The sequence below is a fragment of the Saimiri boliviensis genome, chromosome 14 (genome assembly GCF_048565385.1).
Source record: "Saimiri boliviensis isolate mSaiBol1 chromosome 14, mSaiBol1.pri, whole genome shotgun sequence".
NCBI classification, from domain to species: Eukaryota; Metazoa; Chordata; class Mammalia; order Primates; family Cebidae; genus Saimiri; species Saimiri boliviensis.
In genome coordinates, this window is record NC_133462.1 from 25,407,565 (window position 1) to 25,429,613 (window position 22,049).

The window sequence follows — 22,049 nt, forward strand, 5'->3', positions numbered from 1 at the left end:
CAGCAAAATGGAACTAAGATATCAAAGGGCATCAATGCTGCCGGCCTGACCTCAGGAGGCAATGCTTGGTGACCGCCTTTCAGGCCTCCACAGCTCACGCTGGGAGCTCAGGAGTGGTCCCCTCTAGCTATGTGGGGTGATCATGCCGTAAGCACAGCTGCATGTGGTGCTATGCTCCTGGCATCCACCCCAGCTGGGAGTCCTGAAGTGAATAAGCCCTAAGTTACCGAGCAACCCACCCTTCAGTCCTCTTCAACCTTCCTGAAATAGCAAAGTAACTCTTAGGTAGGTCAAAGAGTTCCACCCAAAGGCGTGCCTCTGTAGACACCTGCCATCCAATGGACCTTTGGGGAGTCCCCTTCCGTTTCAACCTGGCTGGACTGCAGCAATAGCTCCTTCATTTGATGCCTGTTTACGTATAATGTCTATGTATAATGTATGATCACAGCCACAATGTATAATGCGATCCACATGTATGACGTATGATCACAGAGGCAACGGATTCATCATAGAGCACTCAGGAAACATGAAAAAGCATCTTTAAATTGAAGTCAACCAGTGTTAACCCTGGTGTGTTTCCCGTCGGTCTGTTCCTCTCTATGGGAGCCATCCACAATTAAGATCTCCTAGAAGGGGAAATTCCTGTCCCCTGACTTCTTCACTCAGTACGCTTCCCATATTGCTCAACAGCCTCCACCCAGAGCTTCCCTGGCTGGAGGCAGTCTATAAACGGAATCGGCTTAGCCATCTCTTCACTGAAAGGTGGGCACTGAGGGAGTTTGTTTTCAGCTGTCGTCAACAACTGCATTCACAGGTCAATCGTTCCCTTTGCTTTGAACTTCTTTGCAGACCGTTCACTTGACCGAAGCTGGAATTTGCTCCCGTAAATGTAGGAAATAAAGCCATCAATTTCCACAGTGAACACAGAGTTTAACTTGGGGATAACTGAAAAAAAAAAAAAAAAAAAACAAAATAAGCAGGAGAAAAAAGATGAGGAAAAAACCTTGGCAGCAAAGTTTTATTATTCATTGATTTATTTATTTACTCATATTTTACTTTTAGGTAGAATGTTATTCATAACACATTGAATGAAAAAAAAAATAAGCTAATAGGAAACAGGAAACCCACAAAGGGAGCAGCATTAGGGTTACATGTGGTTATTCTGCCGTAAGGTCGATTTAGTCACATGCTAAATGTAACTCAGCACCTAATCTTCAGGGTCAAAAGCTATACAACAAATTCCCAGAACCAGAAAGACCCAGCACACCTGCCAGAAACTGGTTTGCCCACATAACTTTCAGATGGGCTCCTGGCCTTATGCTCTGTGGGGAAACTGTCACAACACTTTCTGAGGTCTATGATGTGAGGTAGAAGAATATGTAGGAAAGTAAGGGGAGCAACAAGAAAAACCAAACCCAAAAAGTAAGGGGACAAGGCCGGGTGCAGTGGCTCATGCCTGTAATCCCAGCACTTCAGGAGGCTGAAGCAGGAGGATCACTTGAGGTCAGGAGTTTGAGACCAGCTTGTCCAACATGGTGAAACCCTGTCTCTACTAACAATACAAAAATTAGCTGGCTGTGGTGGTGCACCCCTGTAATCCCGGCTACTCAGGAGGCTGAGGCAGGAGAATCCCTTGAATCCTGGAGGTGGAGGCTGCAGTGAGTTGAGATTGAACTAATGCACTCCAGCCTGGATAAAGAGAGAGGCTGTCTAAAAAAAAAAAAAAAAAAAGAAAAAAAAAAAGAAAATTAAAGGGACAAAACTCTCTAACTGTGGTTTGGTATCTCTGGATTTGTGGGCAAGGCAGTGTGTAGAAATCCTGGAAGACCCGAAGTGTCTGCTAGAGCAATGCTGGCCACCAGTGGAACACAGTGTCATCGATGGAACACAAAGTCATCGCCAAGGACACAGCTTGGAACTCCAGGGACAGTCGCTGCTCCTGTTTCTACCCTGCTGCCTGTGTGGCTACATTTCTCTGGGAGCAGTGGCCTTGGGGCAGGTGGAGGTCCCTTCCTCCTGGGACCCAAACAGACCCAGGTCCCCCAAGGCACAGCCAAGCGGTTCCTCCTTCCCCTTAGCCATTTCTGGCTAGGGCTGCTGGCTGCACTGACACACATCTCCTGGGGGAGCCATGGGTGCAGGGGATGGTCTCTGCAGGCTTTGATGCAGGGTCAGTATCTGCAATCTTGGAGCCTCGAGGAAAGGGCTAATGCAGGAGCTGGAAGCCCCAGCCCACAGGATTGTGGAAACATCTACATACCTTTCAGGCGGTCTTCTTTGGTGATAATTTTGAAAATGTGTTTGGTTTCTTGTAGAAGGATTCCTGTAATACCCACGTAAGAGGGGCATTTGGATTTTGTCACTGCAAAGGAAAAGGACAGTTCCAGGCTCAGGCCTCTGTGGTGCTGGGGGAACCACAGACAAGCAGCAGGCTTCAGGGATCAGGGGTGCTGGTCCCACCCTCTTAGCTAGCAGACGAAGGAAGAGAGCACCCAGGGCGTTGGGGCTCAACCGTGAGCACTGCCTGAGCCGACGAGAACCCAGGTTTCCCCTGGGGCTTTGCAGCCTCTGGACTGTTCCTATGGGGTATCCTTTGGAGGTCTGTGGCTGCAGGGGTCTTGGGCAGGATTCTGGAGTCAAAGGTGACACACATGCCCAGCACCATCAGGGCCCATGGGCTGGCTGCTCTGATGAACGTGAGTCCTGCTGCAGAGCCGCCCAGCAGCCAGCACTGCGAGACAAGCCACCATCACAAGCGGCAGCCCCTCCCTCGTCCTGACCCGAGACTCAGTGTACCCAACAGTCACTGAGCAGCTGCAGTGTGCCTGCTCTGTCCTCGGGAGATGCCAGGGACACAGCCAGAAAGAGGCAGTCCCGGATCCTGCTCTCATGGAGCCCAGGTTCTAGCAAGGCAGGGTGATGCATGGTGAACCACACCATCCTACTTTCTGACAGTGGTGAGCAGGGACAGGGCAATGAGTGCAGAGGGCCATGTTTTGCCATGGTAGACCCTCAGGGAAGCAGCATTGGAGCAGGGCTGAACAATGAGAAGCTGGTCTGTGCACACATAGGAGAACTCCCAGGCAGAGGGAAGGAGCAGAGGCAAAGCCCTAAGGCAGGGCAGGAGGAAGGTGGGTTGGGAGGCCTGCTGCCCCAGGGATCTGGAGGCAAGTTTACTCCCATATGATGGGATGCTGCCGGAAGACTTGAAGCAGGGAAGGAACGTGCTCTGATCTCTCTATACCCGGCATTCTGGCTGCCTGGTGCGGGGAGGACCTGTGTCTGAGGTAATCCAGGGAGATGACAGTGGCTGAGTTTAGGTCGTAGGATGTTCTACAGGATCAGAGGAGGGGATGAGGGAAAAAGAAACATAGATACTGTTTAGGTTTTTGGCCTGAAAAACCAGGGTAAGTAACTGAGTAATTAACTGAGATGGAAAAGAGTGGGAGGGGTTGCTGTGAGAGGAATCGGGAGGAGCTTTGGCTCTGTAGATGCTGAGATGCCCCCTGAACATCCAGGTGGCTGTGTTAAGTGGGTAGCTGGATACCTGAGCCTGGAGTTCAGGAGACAGGCCTATGCTGGAGATGTCACCTTGGGGGCTGTCAGGCATAGCTGACATTTGAAATCATAGCACTGGATGAAAGGGATTCTATATTCAAGATTCCAGGCCATGAGTGAGTGCCAACAGCCACTGTGCCCTTTAGGGTACCAACAGGGGTCCCTGTGTGGAAAAGGTACACAGAGACCACTTAGGGTGTGTCCAGCAAATGGCCAGACTGGCTAAGCCAGCCGGCGAGAAGCATCTCCCACCCTGAATGTGGGGATGATGGTGGCCAGGGGCCATCTCAGGGAATCCACGTGGTAAGGAGTGTGTCCAATAGGACCCAAGCCCTGGGTCTCCACAGAGTGACAGTGTGAACCTCTGGATAGCCATGTGCTACACGCTCTTAGGTAAATTACCTGAAATAATGGCCCCATGAAGATCTGCCTTTAACAGCTTGGCCTGAATCATTTGTGGCTGCCTGCGAGGTGAACAGAAGCCCTTGGTTTACATCACAATAAAAAGCTCCGAAAGAAGCAACTAGGTCTTCAGCCTTCTGCAACCTGGCAATGCCAAGGCTGGCTCCTGAAGCTGCATTTACAATGACCAGAGACTTGGGATCCACCCCAAAGAGAAAAGCTTCAGGAACGCAACTTACGTGTCTGGCTTAAGCCCATTGCACAGGTCCCTGATATACTGTTTCCAGAGTTCATGGAGAGGCAGAAAAAGACTGTATCTGTGGCAAAGTCAGAAACAGGGAAAAAGTTAGACCACATGCGCTTGGGATGATAATGTCCGAACAGCACAGAGCTTGGCTTGATGCCAACAACTGTGACCTGGGATCATTAGGAACTACGTGCAAATCCTAGGATCAGGAACTGAGCTGATAAGGGAGATCAAGAAGCTTCACCGCTCTAACCTCTGTTTCCTCAGTGGCAGAACCACACCAGCCAGGGTGGTGTCCACCTGCACTTGTTTTCATGAGAGAGAAATAAACATGAGTCTTGTTGAAGCTACTGTGATTTTGAGGTTTTCTGTTACGTGAAATTGAACTTAGTGAGCCCTCAAGAAGGCAGGGGTCGCTGGTTGTCATGCAGGTCCTCGTGTGAGGCAGCAGGCTGGTCTGGAAGGGGAGCGCGCAAGTGGTGGGGAGAAGGGGAGGGGAGCAGGGCCGAGGACCCCAACAGCTTTCCTCTGGGCCATTATCTTCAGTCTTGATGCCGTGTGGGGAATCCGTTTCCATGAAGCCTTAGGATAGAGAAACAAGGACCTCAAGCTCAAACCCAACCGGAGCTCCACCCGGGAGGCAAACCCCGGGAGGCAGCAGCCCCTCCTCCACCTGATCTCCTGAGTGGGGCTGGGGACAGCATGACATACTTCAAGCATCTTCTGGAGTGTGGGAGGCTATTTGGCTGTAGATCTCCAAGCAGAAGCCTACAGACAGCCCCAAGACACACACACTCACACCCATCACCAAGGAGGGATGGAGCGTCGGCTGGAGGAAGATGTCCTCCCACAGGACAGGACAGTGATGCATTCCTTTTGGAAACTTCTGAAACGTGTAGGCAGCATCTTGCTTTGGCAATGAAACCCGAGTGGGTGACTCTGTCTAGCACTATTAAAAGCGACAAAGCGATATACGTTAGTATTAGTTCCTGTTTTCCGTCTAACAAAGCTCAGGGACAAACAGCCTGTTGCCATGGGCAACAGATGTACTCGCACGGGTCTCACTCGCCCGCCTAGCTGAACACAGCTGAACACAGCCCAGATTGGTAAAGGAAGGCTGCCCTCTTGTGGCAGACAACAGAGAGGCGCCCGCAGTTTAGGTGGAGCCAGGCTGCCTCCCCAGCTACACAGCCGAGTCCACACCGGGAAGGGTAGGCATGGTGGGCAGAAAAGCGTGGGGAGCTCAGCTTACCTCTGCTGCTCTGGTTTAATGTCAAACAGCCGCAGCTCCCTCCTCTGCCTGGCAGAGAGGCCTTTGGCTTTCTGCTTCCTCTCCTTGCGCTTGTGGCGGGTGAAGTACTCCAGGACCACCGCCTTGCGCTGCAGCTGGTCCTCGCGGGCCTGCGGGCTCATTCGAGGCGTGCTGCGCTTCAGGAAGGCCCTCACGAAGGCCTCGGCCCGCTGTGCTCCTGTAGGCTGCAGACGGACAAGGGGGTGCGGCACTCACTGCTCTGGTCTGGGCAGCCCAGGATCCCAGGCATCCCGCCTGCCACTCCCGGCACCTAGTGCAAGAGTAGATGGGGCCCAGTCCTCTACTCACTGAGGCTCACGCCCTGCTCACCTGCCATGCATCTGCTACCCACAGCTGCCGAGACACAAGTCACACTCACACGCCAATTAATGACCCTTTGTCACACACGGCAGCCATGTCAAACGCTCACTTCCTGCTCTGGCCCTGCTTTTCTGAGGTTACTCTGACGAGGACCAAAACCTTTCTATCCGGAAGAAGACTGCTCTCATCCCTGGCAGAAGAGAAAGCCTGAGAAATGTGGAACAAAGATATTTGACCAGGCATGACCAGATGAAAGTGAGCTCAGAGTAGCACTAAGCTATAGAGGAAGTGATCCTAACACTACAGAAAATAGCAAAACTAGGCTCCAGGGTTGGCCGAGACTCAGGGGGTAGGGACCTTGACACTGCATCCTTGGGATAATACTCCTTAACTGGGTTTCTGGCTCTGCGGGCACGGCGTGGCCACTCTTCAAGATGTCTGCTCCTGCAGACCACCACGTGGAGAAAGGCACCATCAAGAGCACCTCAGGCCCCACCCTCACTCTCTCCAAAGGGCGTCACTGAGAGCAGGGTGTCAATTTACCATAAATGAGCACAGGCCTTTGGGAGGACTTCTGGGAAAAATGACTGTCATAATTGCATCAAATTCGCAAACAAAAAGAAAAAAAAAAGAAAACCTTCCAAGCTCACTACCTCTCAAGTTGGAGTTCCAACAATGGATTCCTCGTTTGGCAGCGGATGCCACTGCCCTCGTGCCCATCACAGCCCTGGGCAGTACTCTCTCCTGAGGGCCTGTCCACTGGCTGGGCCGTTTCCTGAGCTCTTTTGGCACCAGCTAGGTGGTAAATGTAAGACTGAGGCTGACAGACTGATGCTGATCTTTCATTAGTAACCCAGCCCTCCATCTACGGGAGAGCAATGGGGATGGAAGACAGGGCACACACAGCCTTTGAGGGCTCTCCACGGATGATGGCGGAGACTCTATCTGCTTCAGCTTTGCACCTATAGATGCTAACTAAAAATTAATTCACTCTCGTCATTGTTACTGTAACAGGACAATGATCTGATTCTCTTAAAATATCTGAGTGGCTCCGCTTTCATGGAGAAGCAAAATAAAGGTATCCTGGTCTTTCAAAATCTTGCTTTCAAGGTAATGCTCTCATCATGAGCCACAAGAGGAACTTTTGCAAAACTGACAAGGCAGGATGAGGCATCTAGATATAATCTGGAAATTTCACTTATGATGTGTGACTGCACGCCTTCTTCAGAAGTGCAGAGGGCACAGCGACAAGGTCGAACGATGCTTCCCACCAGGTGGGCACAGCCTGGAGTCCCCAACACAGTGGGAGATGATAAAAGGTTAAGAAAAGCCTCATTTTACCAAACTTGACTTTGGCACAACAGAAAAGGAGGCCAGCACGTGGAAACAGGCCATCAGAACCACAGACTTGGATCCGCCCTTAGATGTCTGTCAGAAAAATGAGCAGCACCGTGTTGGAAAGGACATCTCAACCAGTGCTGTGGGCTCAGAAGCTACCGAGCCATCTTTGCTATCACCTCTGTTGCTCCTAGACCTCCTGCCAAGAACTGACCTGGACATCGGCGTCTTTCGCTTCTTTCTGAGACAATGCATGGTAGATCTCACCTGGGGAATTAAAAAAACAGAAATGATTAATTCTTGTTGGGTCTTGCTGACCTAAGATTTTTCTAACTGTGAAAATAACTATGCCACTGGGTGCAGTGGCTCATGCCTGTAATCCCAGCACTTTGGGAAGCTGAGGCAGGCAGATCACCTGAGGTCAGGAGTTCGAGGCCAGCCTGGCCAACATTGGTGAAACCCTGTCTCTACTAAAATTACAAAAATTAGTTGGGGATGGTGGCATGTGCCTGTAATCCCATCTACATGGGAGATTGAGGCAGGAGAATCACTGGAACCCAGGAGGTGGAGGCTGCAATGAGCTGAGATTGTGCCATTGAACTCCAGCCTGGGGAATAGAGCGAGACTCCATCTCAAAAAGAAGAAAATAACATAGCTTATAACATAGCAGAACAACTGCTTATTCAGAGATAGGTGAAGATGGGGTTGGTATGAAGAGCAAAGCTTTCTTGGATGCCTCTTATCCCACCCTCTGGCCACATCGATGCTAGAAGTTCCAAGCACGTGGTTTAAAAGGAGTGCTTCTCAAAATTTAACGTGTGTAAAAATCTCTGGGGTCTTATTAAAATGCAGATTATTGGTTCCCCACCCTAGATCCTGAGTGTCTAACATATTCCCAGATATTCTGCAGGTCAGTGGATCAAGTTTCGAGTTGCACTGGTTTAAAATACCCCAAGTTAGAAGCCTGAGCACTTGCTAAGTCTAACAAGGTAACTCATTTAAAAGTTATATGATATAGCTGCCTATAGGATGCAGATGGTTAGAAGTAAGTTTTGTAAACTGCAAGATGTTTAAAAAGACTTTTTGCTGGGTGCGGTGGCTCACGCCTGTAATCTCAGTACTTTGGGAAGCCGAGGCAGGTGGATCACAAGGTCAAGAGATTGAGACCATCCTGGCCAACATGGTGAAACCCCATGTCTACTAAAAATGAAAAACTTAGCTGGGTGCGGTGACGTGCGCCTGTAATCTCAGCTACTTGGGAGGCTGAGGTAGAATTACTTGAACCGGGACGTGGAGGTTGCAGTGCGCTGAGATTGTGCCACTGCACTCCAGCATCTCCAGCATGGGCGACAGAACATGACTCTGTCTTAAAAAATAAAAGACTTTTCACATTTTATTATGTATGAAATTGTAATGTGTCATACAATTGATGGTGTCCTGAACTGATAAAAAACAACAGTTCTTTTTTTTTTTGAGATGGAGTCTTGTTGTGTTGACCAGCCTGGAATGCAATGGCGTGATCTTGGCTCATTGCAACCTCCACCTCCTGGGTTCAAGCAATTCTCCTGCCTCAGCCCCTGATTACCTGGGACTACAGGTACGTGCCACCATGCCTGGCTGATTTTTGTAATTTTTAGTAGAGATGGGATTTCACCATGTTGGCCAGGCTGGTCTCGAACTCCTGGCCTTGTGATCCACTGCTTCTGCCTCCCAAAGTGCTGGGATTACAGGCGTGAGCCACCATGCCTGGCCTAACAGTTCTTTCTTTAAACTCAAAATATACATAGGTCAGTGGAGTTTCAACTTTTAAAATACATTCCACACTTCTGTTTCTTAATTGATTGAAAGAAGAAACCATGGCACTGGGGACAGAGTACAGGTATGAATGGAGTTAGAATGGCATGACTAAGGCCTGGTTTATGGGCCAAATAGCCAGAAAATGTAATTTACACTACACTCTGTAAATTTCATTCCAGCTTTCTTGTACTTCCCTATGAATGTTTGATGCAAGCTGGTTACAAGGTTTTTTTTTTTTTTTGACACTGGGTCTCACTCTGTTGCCCAGGCTGGAGTGCAGTGGCACAATCATAGCTCACTGCAACTTAGACCTCCTGGTTTTAAGTGATCCTCCCACCTCAGTCTCCTGAGTAGCTGGGACTACAGGTGTGTGCCGTCACGCCTGGCTAATTTTTTCCCCCCAGTTTTTGTAGAGATGGGGTCTCGCTATGTTGTTGCCCAAGCTGGTCTTCAACTCGTGGCCTCAAGTGATCCTCCTGCCTCAGTCTCCCAAAGTGCTGGGGCTACAGGCGTGTCCCCACCACGCCGGTCAAGTCTGTTTGCTCAAGCAAACCAATGTGGTTGCAAGTTTTAGACACAGCATCTAGTTTTTCCTCAAATGGAACATGGAGAGTATGAACTGTAGAGAGCAACATGCGGGGCCCGATAACTTTGCTTCGCACGTTACAGGTGCTTAGTAACGGACTTGGAAGTCTTTCTACAACAATACACATCGAACAATTACTGAACATTTCTTACTTGCCAGACACCTCATTACAACCTACACATATGTTTTGTTATTACTTATGCGCATTAGCAAATCGAAGCTCAGATACGCTGCGACAATCGACTTGACCATATAGGTAGAAAGTGGCAGAGGTGAAAAATAAAAATTCTGAACGGAGGCCCAGTCTCAACGGTGTCTACAAGCCCCTCCTTGGCACACGTGTTCTGCCCTTAAGTCCCAAAGCTTTGGGTTAGTGATACCATTCCCCAGCAGCTCTCGGCGCTTTGCGTCAGATAACGGTGCGAAACCAGCTCGCAGAAGGCAGGGTCTTGACCGCGGTCACTTCGGGAGGTAGTGGCCAAGTTGGGCCAAGGCCTGAACCCTCCTCTAGCATGGCACACCACTGAGCAGCCCCCGGGAGAACCTCCCTCCAGCCCTGACATCCCTCCCTAGCTCAGAGGTCGAGCCGGCCTAACCCGCGCTCCAGCCCTCCGTTTTTCTCATATAGGGCGGGCCCATTCCTGTAGCAGTTCTGTTCGGACTCCGCAGCGATAGGTAGCCCGGACCCAATTCACCCACCAGCACCAAGACCCCGAACCTTAACGGCCCCAACCCTCTCCAACTTAGCGGCCCCACTCACCCTTCATTCTTGGACCGCTTCCGGCGCGCTCTGATGACGCACTGGCAGCTCCTGTGGTAGATGCTAGGAGCTCGGAGAAGGCGCGATGCGTGACGTCACCGACGGGTGCCCGCCTCTGGGGCGCATGCGCCTGGGAGCTGCCTCAGTGGCTGGGAGCTGTGTGGGTGTAGCTGGGCAGTGCGGAGGCTTGGGCTCGCTCCTTGGGGCCTTTGCTGCTTGCTTGTTTTGGGGAACGGGCAGTAGGGTTGGGGTAAAGGCATGTGGAATGCTTGCGAAAGCCCGGAGTAGAGCGAGGTGAGGCGACTTGGAGAGGACTCGAAGGACGTTGGGGACCTGGGAGGGCAGAGATGGGACGGGGACGGTGGGATGCGGTCTGTGTCGTCCCTAAGCACTCTGACGGATCAGCCGAGGCAGCTTCTGCTGTGGGCACGGGCACCGAAGCTGGGGCAGCAGGCTTAGGTTCTGGTTTCGTGTCTGCTGCTGACTGGCTGTGTCACCTCGCTTAGGGCACTTCCCATCTCCGGGCCTCTCTTCCAGTCTGTGCTGGGAGTGGGGTCGGCGTCTCAGGTGGTGGTGCGCCGCTTGGGTCCTTCTGAAGGTCTCAAAAGCTTTCTTAAGACTTAGAATATAGCCGGGCGTGGTAATCCCAGCACTTTGGGAGGCTGAGGCGGGTGGATCACGAGGTCAAGAGATCGAGACCATCCTGGTCAACATGGTGAAACCCCGTCTCTACTAAAAATACAAAAAATTAGCTGGGCATGGGGGCGCATGCCTGTAATCCCAGCTACTCAGGAGGCTGAGGCAGGAGAATGGCCTGAACCCAGGAGGCGGAGGTTGCGGTGAGCCGAGATCGCGCCATTGCACTCCAGCCTGGGTAACAAGAGCGAAACTCCGTCTAAAAAAAAAAAAAAAAAAAAAAACTTACAATACTAGTTTTTATTCAGTAAAAACAATCACTGTTAAGATCAAAGGTGGCTCACACCTTGGGAGGTGCAGGCGGAAAGAACTCTTGACCCCCGGAGTTCAAGGCCAGCCTGGGCAACATAGGGAGACCCCATCTCTACAAAACATGAAAAAGCAATTATCCAGGCGTGGTGGTGCGTGCCTGTAGTCTCAACTACTCGGGTGGCTGAGGTGGGAGGATCCCTTGAGCCCAAGGAGTTCAGGGCTGCATTGAGCGTGGATGGCGGGATCGCGCTACTTCACTCCAGCCTGGGCGACAGAGTGAGACCTGCCTCCAAAAAACAGATACTCCATTGTTCAGTGGAAAGGTGCAGGAAGGCCTGGTGTAGACTTCTCAGGAGTGACCCAGTGCTGGGCAGAACCGTGGGGCCCCAATTTCTGCTGAGCACTGGGCCTGTACTGGGTGGCAGAGAAAAGCAATATGGTCCCTGTATGCTAAGTCGGTGGTTCTCAACTTTGAGTACTGTATACATTTCTTTACAGGGGATTCTGGGAGTATGTTCAAGGGTTTTTAGTTTGAGAAACATTGGCTTACAATTTATTTGGTGGTGACCTTGTACCATTTGATTTTAAACATAAGACAGCAGGCGCTGAAATTGGTTCATCCCAGTGACTCCAAGTGCGCTGACTTTATATATATATATAATTTATGTATTAGTTTTTGCATATGTATACACTTACGCATTTATTTTGTATGTATAAAATTTGGAAAAACATTTATTTGTCAGTTGGCCGACATCCTGTTTTCATGAGAACAGCTTGCTGTTTGTTCATATAGCCTCCAGAGGTATGTTGAGTTGGTCACGTCCCACATTCTTGCGGTCTCCAGCATCAATTCCTTTTTGTTTTTGCATTAATGGAATAAAGGTAATCCCAGGCTGGACAGCTTTGAATTGCCAGTTGGTGGTAACCCGATCCTATAGACTAGAAGGGAAAACAGAGACCTAATAGCATTATTTCTATAATAATAAAAGAAACATTGAGGTTATATTTAAGATAAGAAGGGTTGGGGGCTCACGCCTATAATCCTAGCACTTTGGGAGGCCGAGGTGGGTGGATCACCTGAGGTCAGGAGTTCAAGACCAGCCTGGTCATCACGGTGAAACTCTATCTTAAAAAAAAAAAAAAAAAAAAAAAAAGAAGGGTTAAGCCTCTCCAAGCCCTGCTAGAATTCTGTCCAAGCTTCTAAAGAGGGCTGATACTCTTGAGTTTGCTGATTTAAGTCAAGAGTTTTACTTTGTAAATCACTGACATCAAAAGTAATATTGGATGCAAAAGCTCTTTGTAAATTAGCCTTTACAAGCTTCCATGGATGTTCACTTTGATTGTATTCCAAGTTGATTACACAAATGAGTGTATGGTTAAAATGACGGAGTAATTGCTGCTACAGTTGCAAACGTACTTTTTCTCTCAGCCACGAAACAGTAGTCTTTAGCATTGCTGCTTCTGTTTATAATTCGGCATTAATTTTATTTTGGAGCATCCATGCCTAGTTGGCTGTACATGTCCAATTTTCTACATATTGGGCTGTTTGAATGAACTATGTGGTGCTACTGAGGACACTATGACAGAAGTTATTAATGTGACCAAGGAGGCTATAGAAAACTTCACCATGCCTAAGGCTGTATGAGCACGATGAGTGAGCTGGGTAAGAAGAAATTTCAGAAAATGTAAAGCAGTCCATGGTTCAGACAAATGGACAGGGATCCATAATCCAGGAATAAGACCTAGAATTATTAGGGTGGATATGTTATATGTTTGTATAGTACTATGATTAAGGCAATGATGTAATTGACACCAGACTTGGGGAGTTTTGAGAGGCCTGGAGGCCTTGCTGTCAATTCACACAATAGTCACGGAGGCCAAGGAGACAGGTTGTTGAAAAGAAGGCAGTGTGGGGTTGGTGGCCCATGTACTGGTTAAAAAGGGGTGGACTTCCCCTCCACCGTAAGAGTTACTTGAAGCTTGGCGTCCGTGATGGTCCAGGGGGCTTCTGAGGGGTTCTGGCAGTGTCAGTCTTCAGCTGCCAAGCCAAGGAGATCTAAGAAGGATGCAGTTCGGGAGTTTTGGGTTGGAGCTCCAGGAGCTCTGGGAGTAGCAACGTGAGTCAGACAGTCCGACTTTCAGTGGGGTCTCACACAGCTAGGACACAGCTTAGAGGGGTCCGTGGGCTGTGAGCATTCATTAGCCCAATGTCCAAGCTTTTGGCATTTGGAGCAGGATGAAGCCCCAGGCTGTGGGCACTCCCTGGCCCAGTGGCCAGTTTTCTGGCATCTGAAGCAAGGCTTTGGGGGAGGAGGTCCTGAAGAGAAGACTGAATGCCGTGGATTTGGTGGTCTGAAAATACCTTGAGTGAAGGAGTGGCTCAGGTCTGTCTTACAGTGGAGGCAAGCATTTGTAATTCTCAAATACGCTGCTGCTTGGCAGCTTCTTCTTGGTTTTTAAACATCTTAAAGGTGAGGTTGATCAGTTTCTATTGTGGGGTTTGAGGGCCAGATTCTAGTTTTTGAAATTTTTCCATAGTATCAGGGGCAGATTGGATAATGAAATGCATATTAAAAATAAGAAAGCCTTCTGGCCCTTCTGGGTCTAAAGCAGTAAATTGTCTAAGGGTGGCTGCTAAGCAAGCCATGAACTGAGCAGGGTTTTATCTTTTTCTTGGGTGGTTCTTTAAGTTTGTCATAATAAACAAACTTGGCTTTGTAAGCTGCCTGCTTAAGTCCCTTAACTAAGTAAGAGACCATATAGTCACGATTGGCAATGTCAGGTGAGCCCACCTGTTATTGCCATTGGGGTTCTTCCCTAGATACTGCCCTGACACCCTCTTGGAGGGCTGGCTCATGGCGTCTGCGGGTGTCAGCATAAGACTGAGCCAGAGTATAGATCCTATTTCGTTCATCTGGAGAAAGAGTAGAGGTTAGAATGACATTTAAGTCATTCCAGGTTAAGTTGTAGAACTGAGTTAGATATTGGAACTCTTGGATATATTTAGTAGGATCCGATGAAAAGGATCCTAAGCACTAATTTGGCACACATAGGACAGAGAAAAAGGAACAGGCACCATGACTGTGCCCTCTGCTCCAGTCACCTCTCGAAGGGGAAACTGTTGGGTGGGGAAGGAAGAGCTAGTGTTAGGCTGAATTGTGTCCTAGAGTGGGTGTGGGATGGAGAAGTGACAGGTATAAGAGGGAGGGGATGGGGCAGTGGGGAGATTAGGGTCTGGTTCGGCCTGATGAGGGGCAGCCTGAGGGGGAAGGGAAAGTTCAGAAGGGTCTATTGAGAGTGAAGAATTTGCATTGGCAGTAGGGACAGGGGGCACAGGTGGGAAGGAAAGAAGGAGAATTAGGAAGGGATCACATTGCGAGCAGAGGCTAGGAAGGGAGCGAAGTGTGAAAAATGCCTGGACATAGGGGATTTCAGACCATTTGCCTATTTTACGACAACAGTTGTCTAGATCCTGTAGGATAGAAAAATCAAAGGTATTGTTTTCTGACCATTTAGAGGCATTGTTCAATTTATATTGTGGCCAAGCGATATTGCAAAAGAAAATAAGGCACTTAGGTTTTAGGTCAGATGATAGCTGGAGAGGTTTGAGATTTTTCAGAATGCAGGCTAAGGGAGACGAGGAAAGAATGGAGGGTGTGAGATTGCCCGTAGTTTGAGTGGCAAAGACAAAGAAAGTGAATGTGCAACTAAGCAGCTTAGCAGGTGTCCCAGACTAAATCTTGGTCTGAACCTGGGGTGAATCGGTCAAACGGGGTGTCCCCCATGTTGATCAGTCACCTGTGAGTGCAATTGAGTGACCAGAGCAGACATTTCTGCAATGATCAGTCACCAAGGGAAGACTGTCTTTCCAGTTCTGTGACCTACGTAGGATTTTTTCCAGTCATGAACCTCATGGAAAGTCCTGTCCTTCTTGTCTCCATTGAAAGGGAGAGGAAGATGAAACTGAAAGGAGGAGGAGGTTGACAGGTATTGAGAAAGGCTAAAGAAGAGAGTGGAGGCAAACTGCCTACCTGATCTGAGGATGGTGAGTGGGTTTGTGGGCTGGTCTGATGAGCTAGGTCATAGGTAGGTCTCTTCATGGAGGGAGCACAAGAACAGGGATAGGGACGGGGGGTTTGGTCTCCTGTAGGAGTTCCCCTGTCCCGGGTTTCGGCACCAAATGTTAAAATGTGTACGCTGAATGAAGAGACTCCCCCCAAACAGGCTTTGTATGAGCAACATAGGTGTGTTTTCATCCGGGGGCGGGCGATCTGAGGCCGAAAAGGTTGTCAGCTAAGGGCAGTGGGATAGGAGTTGGTTTTATAGGTTTGGGGTGGGCAGTGGGAAGTTATAGCCTAAGGCGGTTTTTTGCAAACTGGGAGGGAGTCTTAGGGTGTGGGGTCATGAGGTTGACCAAAGTTGATTACAAAGACCAAGAGCCTGATCAATTAGGGCAGGAATAAGGAACAATAGAGAATATCTTAAGTAGGTGCCACAGGGGTTGATCACGTTTTTCTCTTCATGGTCTTCCAGTTACTTTAGATTTTCCAGGAACTCATCTGGGGTGTACGTGTGGGTCACGGAAGTTACCATGGTGTCCATGGCACCATCAGTCAGCCTAAAAGATCTTAAACAGTGCATAGCGCTGAATACAGATTCTAGGAATCCTGAAGTAAATGGACTCTGTACTCCATTATTAACCAGACTAGCTTTTAATTCTTTTTTTTTTTGAGACGGAGTTTTGCTCTTGTTACCCAGGCTGGAGTGCAATGGTGCGATCTAGGCTCACCGCAACTTCCGCCTCCTGGGTTCAGGCCATTCTCCTGCCTCAGCCTCCTGAGTAGCTGGGATTACAGGCATGTGCCACCATGCCCAGCTAATTTTTTGTATTTTTAGTAGAGACGAAGTTTCATCATGTTGACCAGGATGGTCTCGATCTCTTGACCTCGTGATCCAACCGCCTCGGCCTCCCAAAGTGCTGGGATTACAGGCTTGAGCCACCGTGCCCGGCCGCTTTTAATTCTTTTAATAGCTTAAATTCTACTGGAGTATGTTCATGAACAAGTTGTTGTGGATTGTTTGGATTGGGCCTTGCAGTGATAGAAAACGCGCAAGGTCCTAAGGGTTTCCCAGCTATGGCTGCAGCGCACAGAATTTTTTGTGTTGGAGTCTCTATTTCTGCTACTCAAGGAGGCGGTGCAGGCCAGCTCTCCTCCTCTCTTTCCTGTTTGTCACTTTCAGTGGGTGCTATTGGTGAGATAGAAGTCTCTTTCAATTTTTGAGAATCAGAGCATGGCTCCTGCTGTCCAATTGAATAAGGCGATAATGGCAGGAGGACAGTATGGACCAAACTCCAAGCAGAGGAATCAGAGGGATCTACTTTAAGACTTTTTGATGAGCCTATTTCAAACCTTCTCCTACCCGGTCCCAATTTTCCACATCGAGGATACCTGTTTGCGGAAACCATGGGTTATGTGTAATGACTTCCTGTAGAAGCTTAGTTAGTGTTTGAAAACTGTTATAGTGAACCCCAAGTTTCTCTTCAAAGAATCAGTATGCCAATATATTCAGCTCTCTTATTCTTTAAATCTCTATTTTAAAGTTTAAATTCCTTGTAATTCCAGTAAACAACCTTCTCCACTGTTCCAATCAGTAGTTCATATCTGCTCCCCCTCCCCCAGCTCCATCCTGACTCCTCCCGGTCACCTGATTACCCCTGGCTACCTGCTCTGACACACCTTTCTGTCAAAATACCCACCCTGCCACTCCAGCTGAGACCCCTGCTCTTTTTGAAATAGCCAGTCGGGATTGGTCTAGCTTGTGTGGTCTAACCCTGGCCCATAGGGGACGACACAGCAGTAGGAACGACCCCGGTCAGGCATAAGTACCCCTTCCCGCCTCGTCCAAGGGTGCGGCCATTGTTCCATCTGTACACCACACCCTTCTATAGAGGTAAACTGCCTTGCTGAGCGGACTTACCTTTGCTATTTCTTTTGTGGCTGTAAAGTAAAACTTTAAGCAACTGCACGTAATGTTGCTCCTCAGTAGTTGCTCAGTAGACAAATTCTGCCCAAGTTAGTCTGATTCCGAAACTTCCCACTCCCAGTATATCTTCAGGGCACTGACCTTTTATCTACTGTCGGCAGACTCCTGGGGTTGGGGTGGGGGGGCAGTTCCTGGTCCAGGAGGAGTCTGATCAGTTTCACTTTCTCTGCTCCAGCAGACCTTCATTCATGTCCCTTGTGGTTGTTATCTCATGAATGAAGGAGGACAAAGGATGTGGAATTGAAGAAAAAGACAAATGGTTCTGTTTGAAAGAAGGAATGGGGGCTCTTTGTTTCTAGTGAACAAAGGCCTTGGGCTTTTACAGCCCTTCGTATTTATTACGTGGAGTGAATAGTGAGGAAGGAGAAACTGTAAGCTACTTTATTTATCACAGGTTCACACGACTGCTTTGCTTGTTCAACAGGTTCCTGATATTCAGGTAACCTCAAGGAGCATGGGATGTGAGACAAGGACTGTTGATTTGCCCTCGACGTTCCTTCTGGTGGCAGATTGCGGACATCCTGCTTTCATGAGAATAGTTTGCTGTTTGCTCATGTAGCCTCCACAGGTATATTGAGTTGGTCACATTCCACATTCTTGTGGTCTCCAGCACTTTTCAGGGGATTCTGGGAGTGTGTCCAAGGGTTTTAGTTTGAGAAACATTGGCTTGCAATATCTTTGGTGGTGACCTTATACCATTTTGATTTTAAACATAAGGCTGCAGGCACTGAAAATGGTTCATCCCAGTGACCCTGAGTGCATTGACTTTCTATAAAATCTGTGTATTATATTTTGCATATGTATATACTCGCGCATTTATTTTATATGTATAAAATTTGGAAAAACAACATTTAAACCAAAACGTGCTGCCTTTGCAGATGCCTAAAAATAGTAGTTTATGGGACTGATAACATGTGAACTACCAAATGAAAGCTTTTAACATTGACAAATAAGAATTGTATGTATTTATGGTGTACAATATGTTTTGAAATGTGTGTACATTGTATAATGGCTAAATGAGCTATGAGCGATGCCAATACACTCATTTTGTGATGAGAACACTTCAAACCTACTCTCAGTAAAATTCAGATTAACTGAAATTCATTGTTATAAGCTATAGTCACCATGTTGAACAATAGAGCCCTTCACAAATGTGAACTTTAAAATTGAATGAAACAGCAGAAGATGTTAGCCAATTTCAGAGCTGTATACACAAGGGTGGCCCCTTTTGGGCAATACTTCTGTGATGATGGAGATGAGTGAGAGACCTCTGTCTTTGAAAGTTCTTTTCTGGGGTTGTTAGGGCTCTTAACTCCCAGTTGATCCCTTCTGGCATCCCTGGGGATGCCAGCCTCCCCTGGAATTCCCTGATGGTGGTCAGGAGGGGTATCCTTGAGTTACAGTTACTCCATAGTTGCTTCATCACTAAAATATCTTTTAAAGAGCAAACAAACCACTTGATTATTCTCAGAAAATAATTGTTTGTGTATGCAGAGAGATACCTGTGAGGATAGTTGTGATTGTTGTTTCTAATAGCAAAAATGTAAAAACAGTGCTATATTTGATCATAGTGGATCAAGCAAACTAACTGTGTGCTAACAAATTAGGTTAATTAGGTATGCTAATTAATGCATTATTAAATGCACTAATTTACCTAATTAGTTAGCACACAATTTGCTTGATCCATTGATCAAACATAGGATCACAATCACAGGGCAAGCTTCAGAATTTCAAATTTCTTGGTATCATACCTGGGGATTCATTTTCAGCAGGTGGGTCTCAATAATCTGTTTTTATAAAGTGTTCCTAGGTATGGTACATTTGTTACAGTAGGTAGGTAGTCAGGTATGAGCAGGGCAGGAGAAGGCTCCCGGCTGCACACCCCAGGAGTGTTGGGCGACCATCAGGTGATGGTCAGGCGGTTGTTAACTGTTTTCTCTAAAGCAATTGGCTACAGCTGGTGCTAGGGAAAAGGCCGACTCCTAACAGACAGAAAACACCTGAAACTGATCAGTAGCTTCCCTGTAAGATCTCAGGATGGGGAGTAGTAACGCAAGATCCCGGAAGTAGGCCAGCGTGTAAAACCCCAAGACAAGAGGGCAGCTTGCGCTCGTGGTTTCTGGAGTCGCCCGCTTGTCCTTCCAGGTTGTCTAATACTTTCCTTATTTTCTTTCTTTTCTGTTCTAAAGCTTTTTATAAACTTTCCCTTCTGCTCCGAAACTTGCTTCAGTCTCTTTTTCTGTTTTATGTCCCTCAGTTGAATGTTTTCTTTTGACAAGGCAAGAATTGACATTGCAAACGCTTATGGATTCACCTCCAGATTCGCCTCCAGTTACTCGGGGTAACTTGGTTCTCTGCCACTACTAACACATTTATATAACATGATGGAATACCATGCAGCCATTAAACAAATTACGTACAACTTTTTAAAAGGTTACAAACTAATAAAATCAAATATATACACAATAATTACAAAGACATGACTATAATAAAAGATTTTATAACTGGGTAAATGAAGGTATGAGAGATGTTTCCTTTTGTTTCTCTTTTTTCAGTTGCATTTGGTGAGAACAAGACTTTAATTTTTTTCTTTTTTGTAACTATAAATGATAAACTTCCAAACGTGGATATACTTGTGTTTTCCCAGTAGTGGCTTTGTGAAAGTTCACAGGAAGTCAAGCTTTGATGACACCATTGCAGGTGACTCGCCTCCCACCTCCAGGAATTTATTATGAAAAATCAAATATGCAGAAGAATGGAAACATTTCAGTAGTGAACACCCATATATGCTCTTTGATTCTGTAATTCACACTTTGCTGTATTTGTACAGGTTTCTTTTAATTGTTGCTCTGAGACATTCGGGCTGCTATTTTGAGTACTCAAGAAGAATCTCATATGTAAGCTCAGAAAGATTAAGCCTCAACAATTAAATAAGTGGGTATTCATGAAAATTAGAACTTCGTTTGTAAATAAACACACTAAATTTACAGAAACCATTTACCTGGTAGCCTCTGACAATACAGTGGAGAAGTATTTTTTCCTGTATCTCCTCTCCACTTTTGGATTAAAAAAAAACCACAAACCATTATTTCTAATTATATATATATATATATATATATATATATATATATATATATATATTTTTTTTTTTTTTTTTTTTTTAAGGCAGAGTCTTGCCCTGTCACCCAGGCTGGAGTGCAGTGGTGAGATCTTGGCTCATTGCAGCCTCTGCCTCCCAGGTTCAAGTGATTCTTCTGCCTCAGCCTCCTGAGTAGCTGGGATTACAGGCACCAGGCACCACACCCAACTATAATTTTGGTATTTTTCTTAGTAGAGATGGAGTTTCCCAATGTTGACTAGGCTGGTCTTGAACTCTTGAACTCAAGTGATCCACCCGCCTTGGCCTTCCAAAGGATTACAGGTATTAGCCACCACACCTGGCCTCTAGTAGTATTTTTTTTTTTAACCGCCTTTTTTTTTCTTTTTTTTTTTGAGAGAGAGTTTTGCACTTGTTGCCCAGGCTGGGGTGCAGTGGCGCAATCTTGGCTGACCGCAACCTCTGCCTCCTGGGTTCAAGTGATTCTCCTGCTTCAGCCTCCTGAGTAGCTAGGATTACAGGCATGTTCCACCATGCTCGGCTAATTTTGTATTTTTAGTAGAGATGGGATTTCTCCATGTTGGTCAGGCCGTTCTCGAAATCCCAACCTCAGGTGATCCACCTGCCTTGGCCTCCCAAAGTGCTGGGATTACAGGCATGAGCCACTGTGCCCAACCTTACCGCTTTTCTTAAGTATAAGAAAAGGTCGTGATCCTGAATACCAGCAGGTCTGCAATAAGAGCATGGAAGCCTTTATTGTCAGTGAAAGTTATAATCTACCAAGTCAACAAAGTCAATATATTATTTGTATAGGTACATATATGTGTATATTCATATATATGTGTGTATATATATATATATATATATATACACACACACACACCCGTTTGTGTGTTTTTTTGTGTGTATATATACATATAATTTTTTTTTTTTTGAGATTGAGTCTTGCTTTGTTGCCCAGCTGGAGTGGCAAGATCTCGGTTAACTGCTACCTCCACTGCTCAGGTTCAAGCGATTCTCCTGCCGTAGCCTCCTGAGTAGCTGGAACTAAAGTGTGTACCACCACACCTGGCTAATTTTTTTGTATTTAGTAGAGACGGGGTTTCACCATGTTGACCAGGATGATCTTGATCTCCTGACCTCGTAATCCTCCCGTCTCGGCCTCCCAAAGTGCTGGGATTATAGGTGTGAGCCATGTCGCCTGGCCCTTTGTTTCTTTTTGAGTGATTATATCAGGCATATTTGAGAAGGATGAGGCCAGGGTGCTTTTTCTACAGAAAGGCCTTGTCTATAACGTGGGTTGCTAGCAGCATCTTCTTCCCAGGGTGACCTGGAGCACTCAGCAAGATGATGCATCTTTAAACAGGGCCTGGCACAGAATACGGCTTGAGAGGTGGTAGCCATTCTTATCTGTGTCCTCACAAGGTCAGAACAGTCCCTGAGACTCAAGATTATGTGCTTCCCCGGCCCTGCTGTGCCCTTGATCCAGCCATCATATATTGACGAGGATGGCTGGTAAGGGCGGTGGTAAGAGCCTGGGCACAGTGGCATCAGCCCTCAGTCATTCCTGAGGCCTAATGTGCCACAGGAGACTGCCCACTGACACACTGAGGAGGCCAGGCAGCAAGGTGCCAGTGCTAATACCGGATGCTTCTGCTG

The 22,049-nt window shown here is 47.4% G+C and overlaps 1 protein-coding gene and 2 long non-coding RNA genes across 3 annotated transcripts in view; 1 reads left to right on the top strand and 2 right to left on the bottom strand.

Annotated features, from left to right (window-relative positions):
* Positions 1-521: 521 nt before the first annotated feature.
* On the bottom strand, positions 522-10,381 carry POP4 (POP4 homolog, ribonuclease P/MRP subunit). Its single transcript, XM_074384335.1, has 7 exons — positions 10,301-10,381; positions 7,372-7,424; positions 5,460-5,683; positions 4,200-4,277; positions 3,961-4,022; positions 2,261-2,362; positions 522-945 (listed from the first exon to the last, which is right to left on the bottom strand). The coding sequence occupies exons 1-7, from the start codon at positions 10,305-10,307 to the stop codon at positions 809-811; spliced, it is 663 nt and encodes a 220-aa protein (XP_074240436.1). The 5' UTR covers positions 10,308-10,381; the 3' UTR covers positions 522-808.
* Positions 10,382-10,450: 69 nt separating this feature from the next.
* Positions 10,451-22,049, top strand: part of LOC141581007 (uncharacterized) — a 44,253-nt gene continuing 32,654 nt past the window's right edge. The window contains exons 1-2 of the long non-coding RNA XR_012513406.1: positions 10,451-10,594; positions 17,718-17,861. This is a non-coding gene — a long non-coding RNA (uncharacterized LOC141581007). The remainder of the gene's footprint in view (positions 10,595-17,717; positions 17,862-22,049) is intronic.
* LOC141581177 (uncharacterized) lies at positions 11,962-17,333 on the bottom strand. Its single transcript, XR_012513707.1, has 3 exons — positions 17,228-17,333; positions 15,134-15,211; positions 11,962-12,187 (listed from the first exon to the last, which is right to left on the bottom strand). It is a non-coding gene; the product is annotated as an uncharacterized LOC141581177 (long non-coding RNA).

Bases quoted from the DNA above. Each gene is read 5' to 3' on its own strand.
- POP4 (XM_074384335.1), bottom strand. The intron at 2,363-3,960 runs GTAATTTACCTA...TTTCCTTTGCAG, and splicing joins TCATGGGGCCATTATTTCAG to TGACAAAATCCAAATGCCCC. The intron at 946-2,260 runs GTATGTAGATGT...TTTTTTTTTCAG, and splicing joins CAAAGAAGACCGCCTGAAAG to TTATCCCCAAGTTAAACTCT.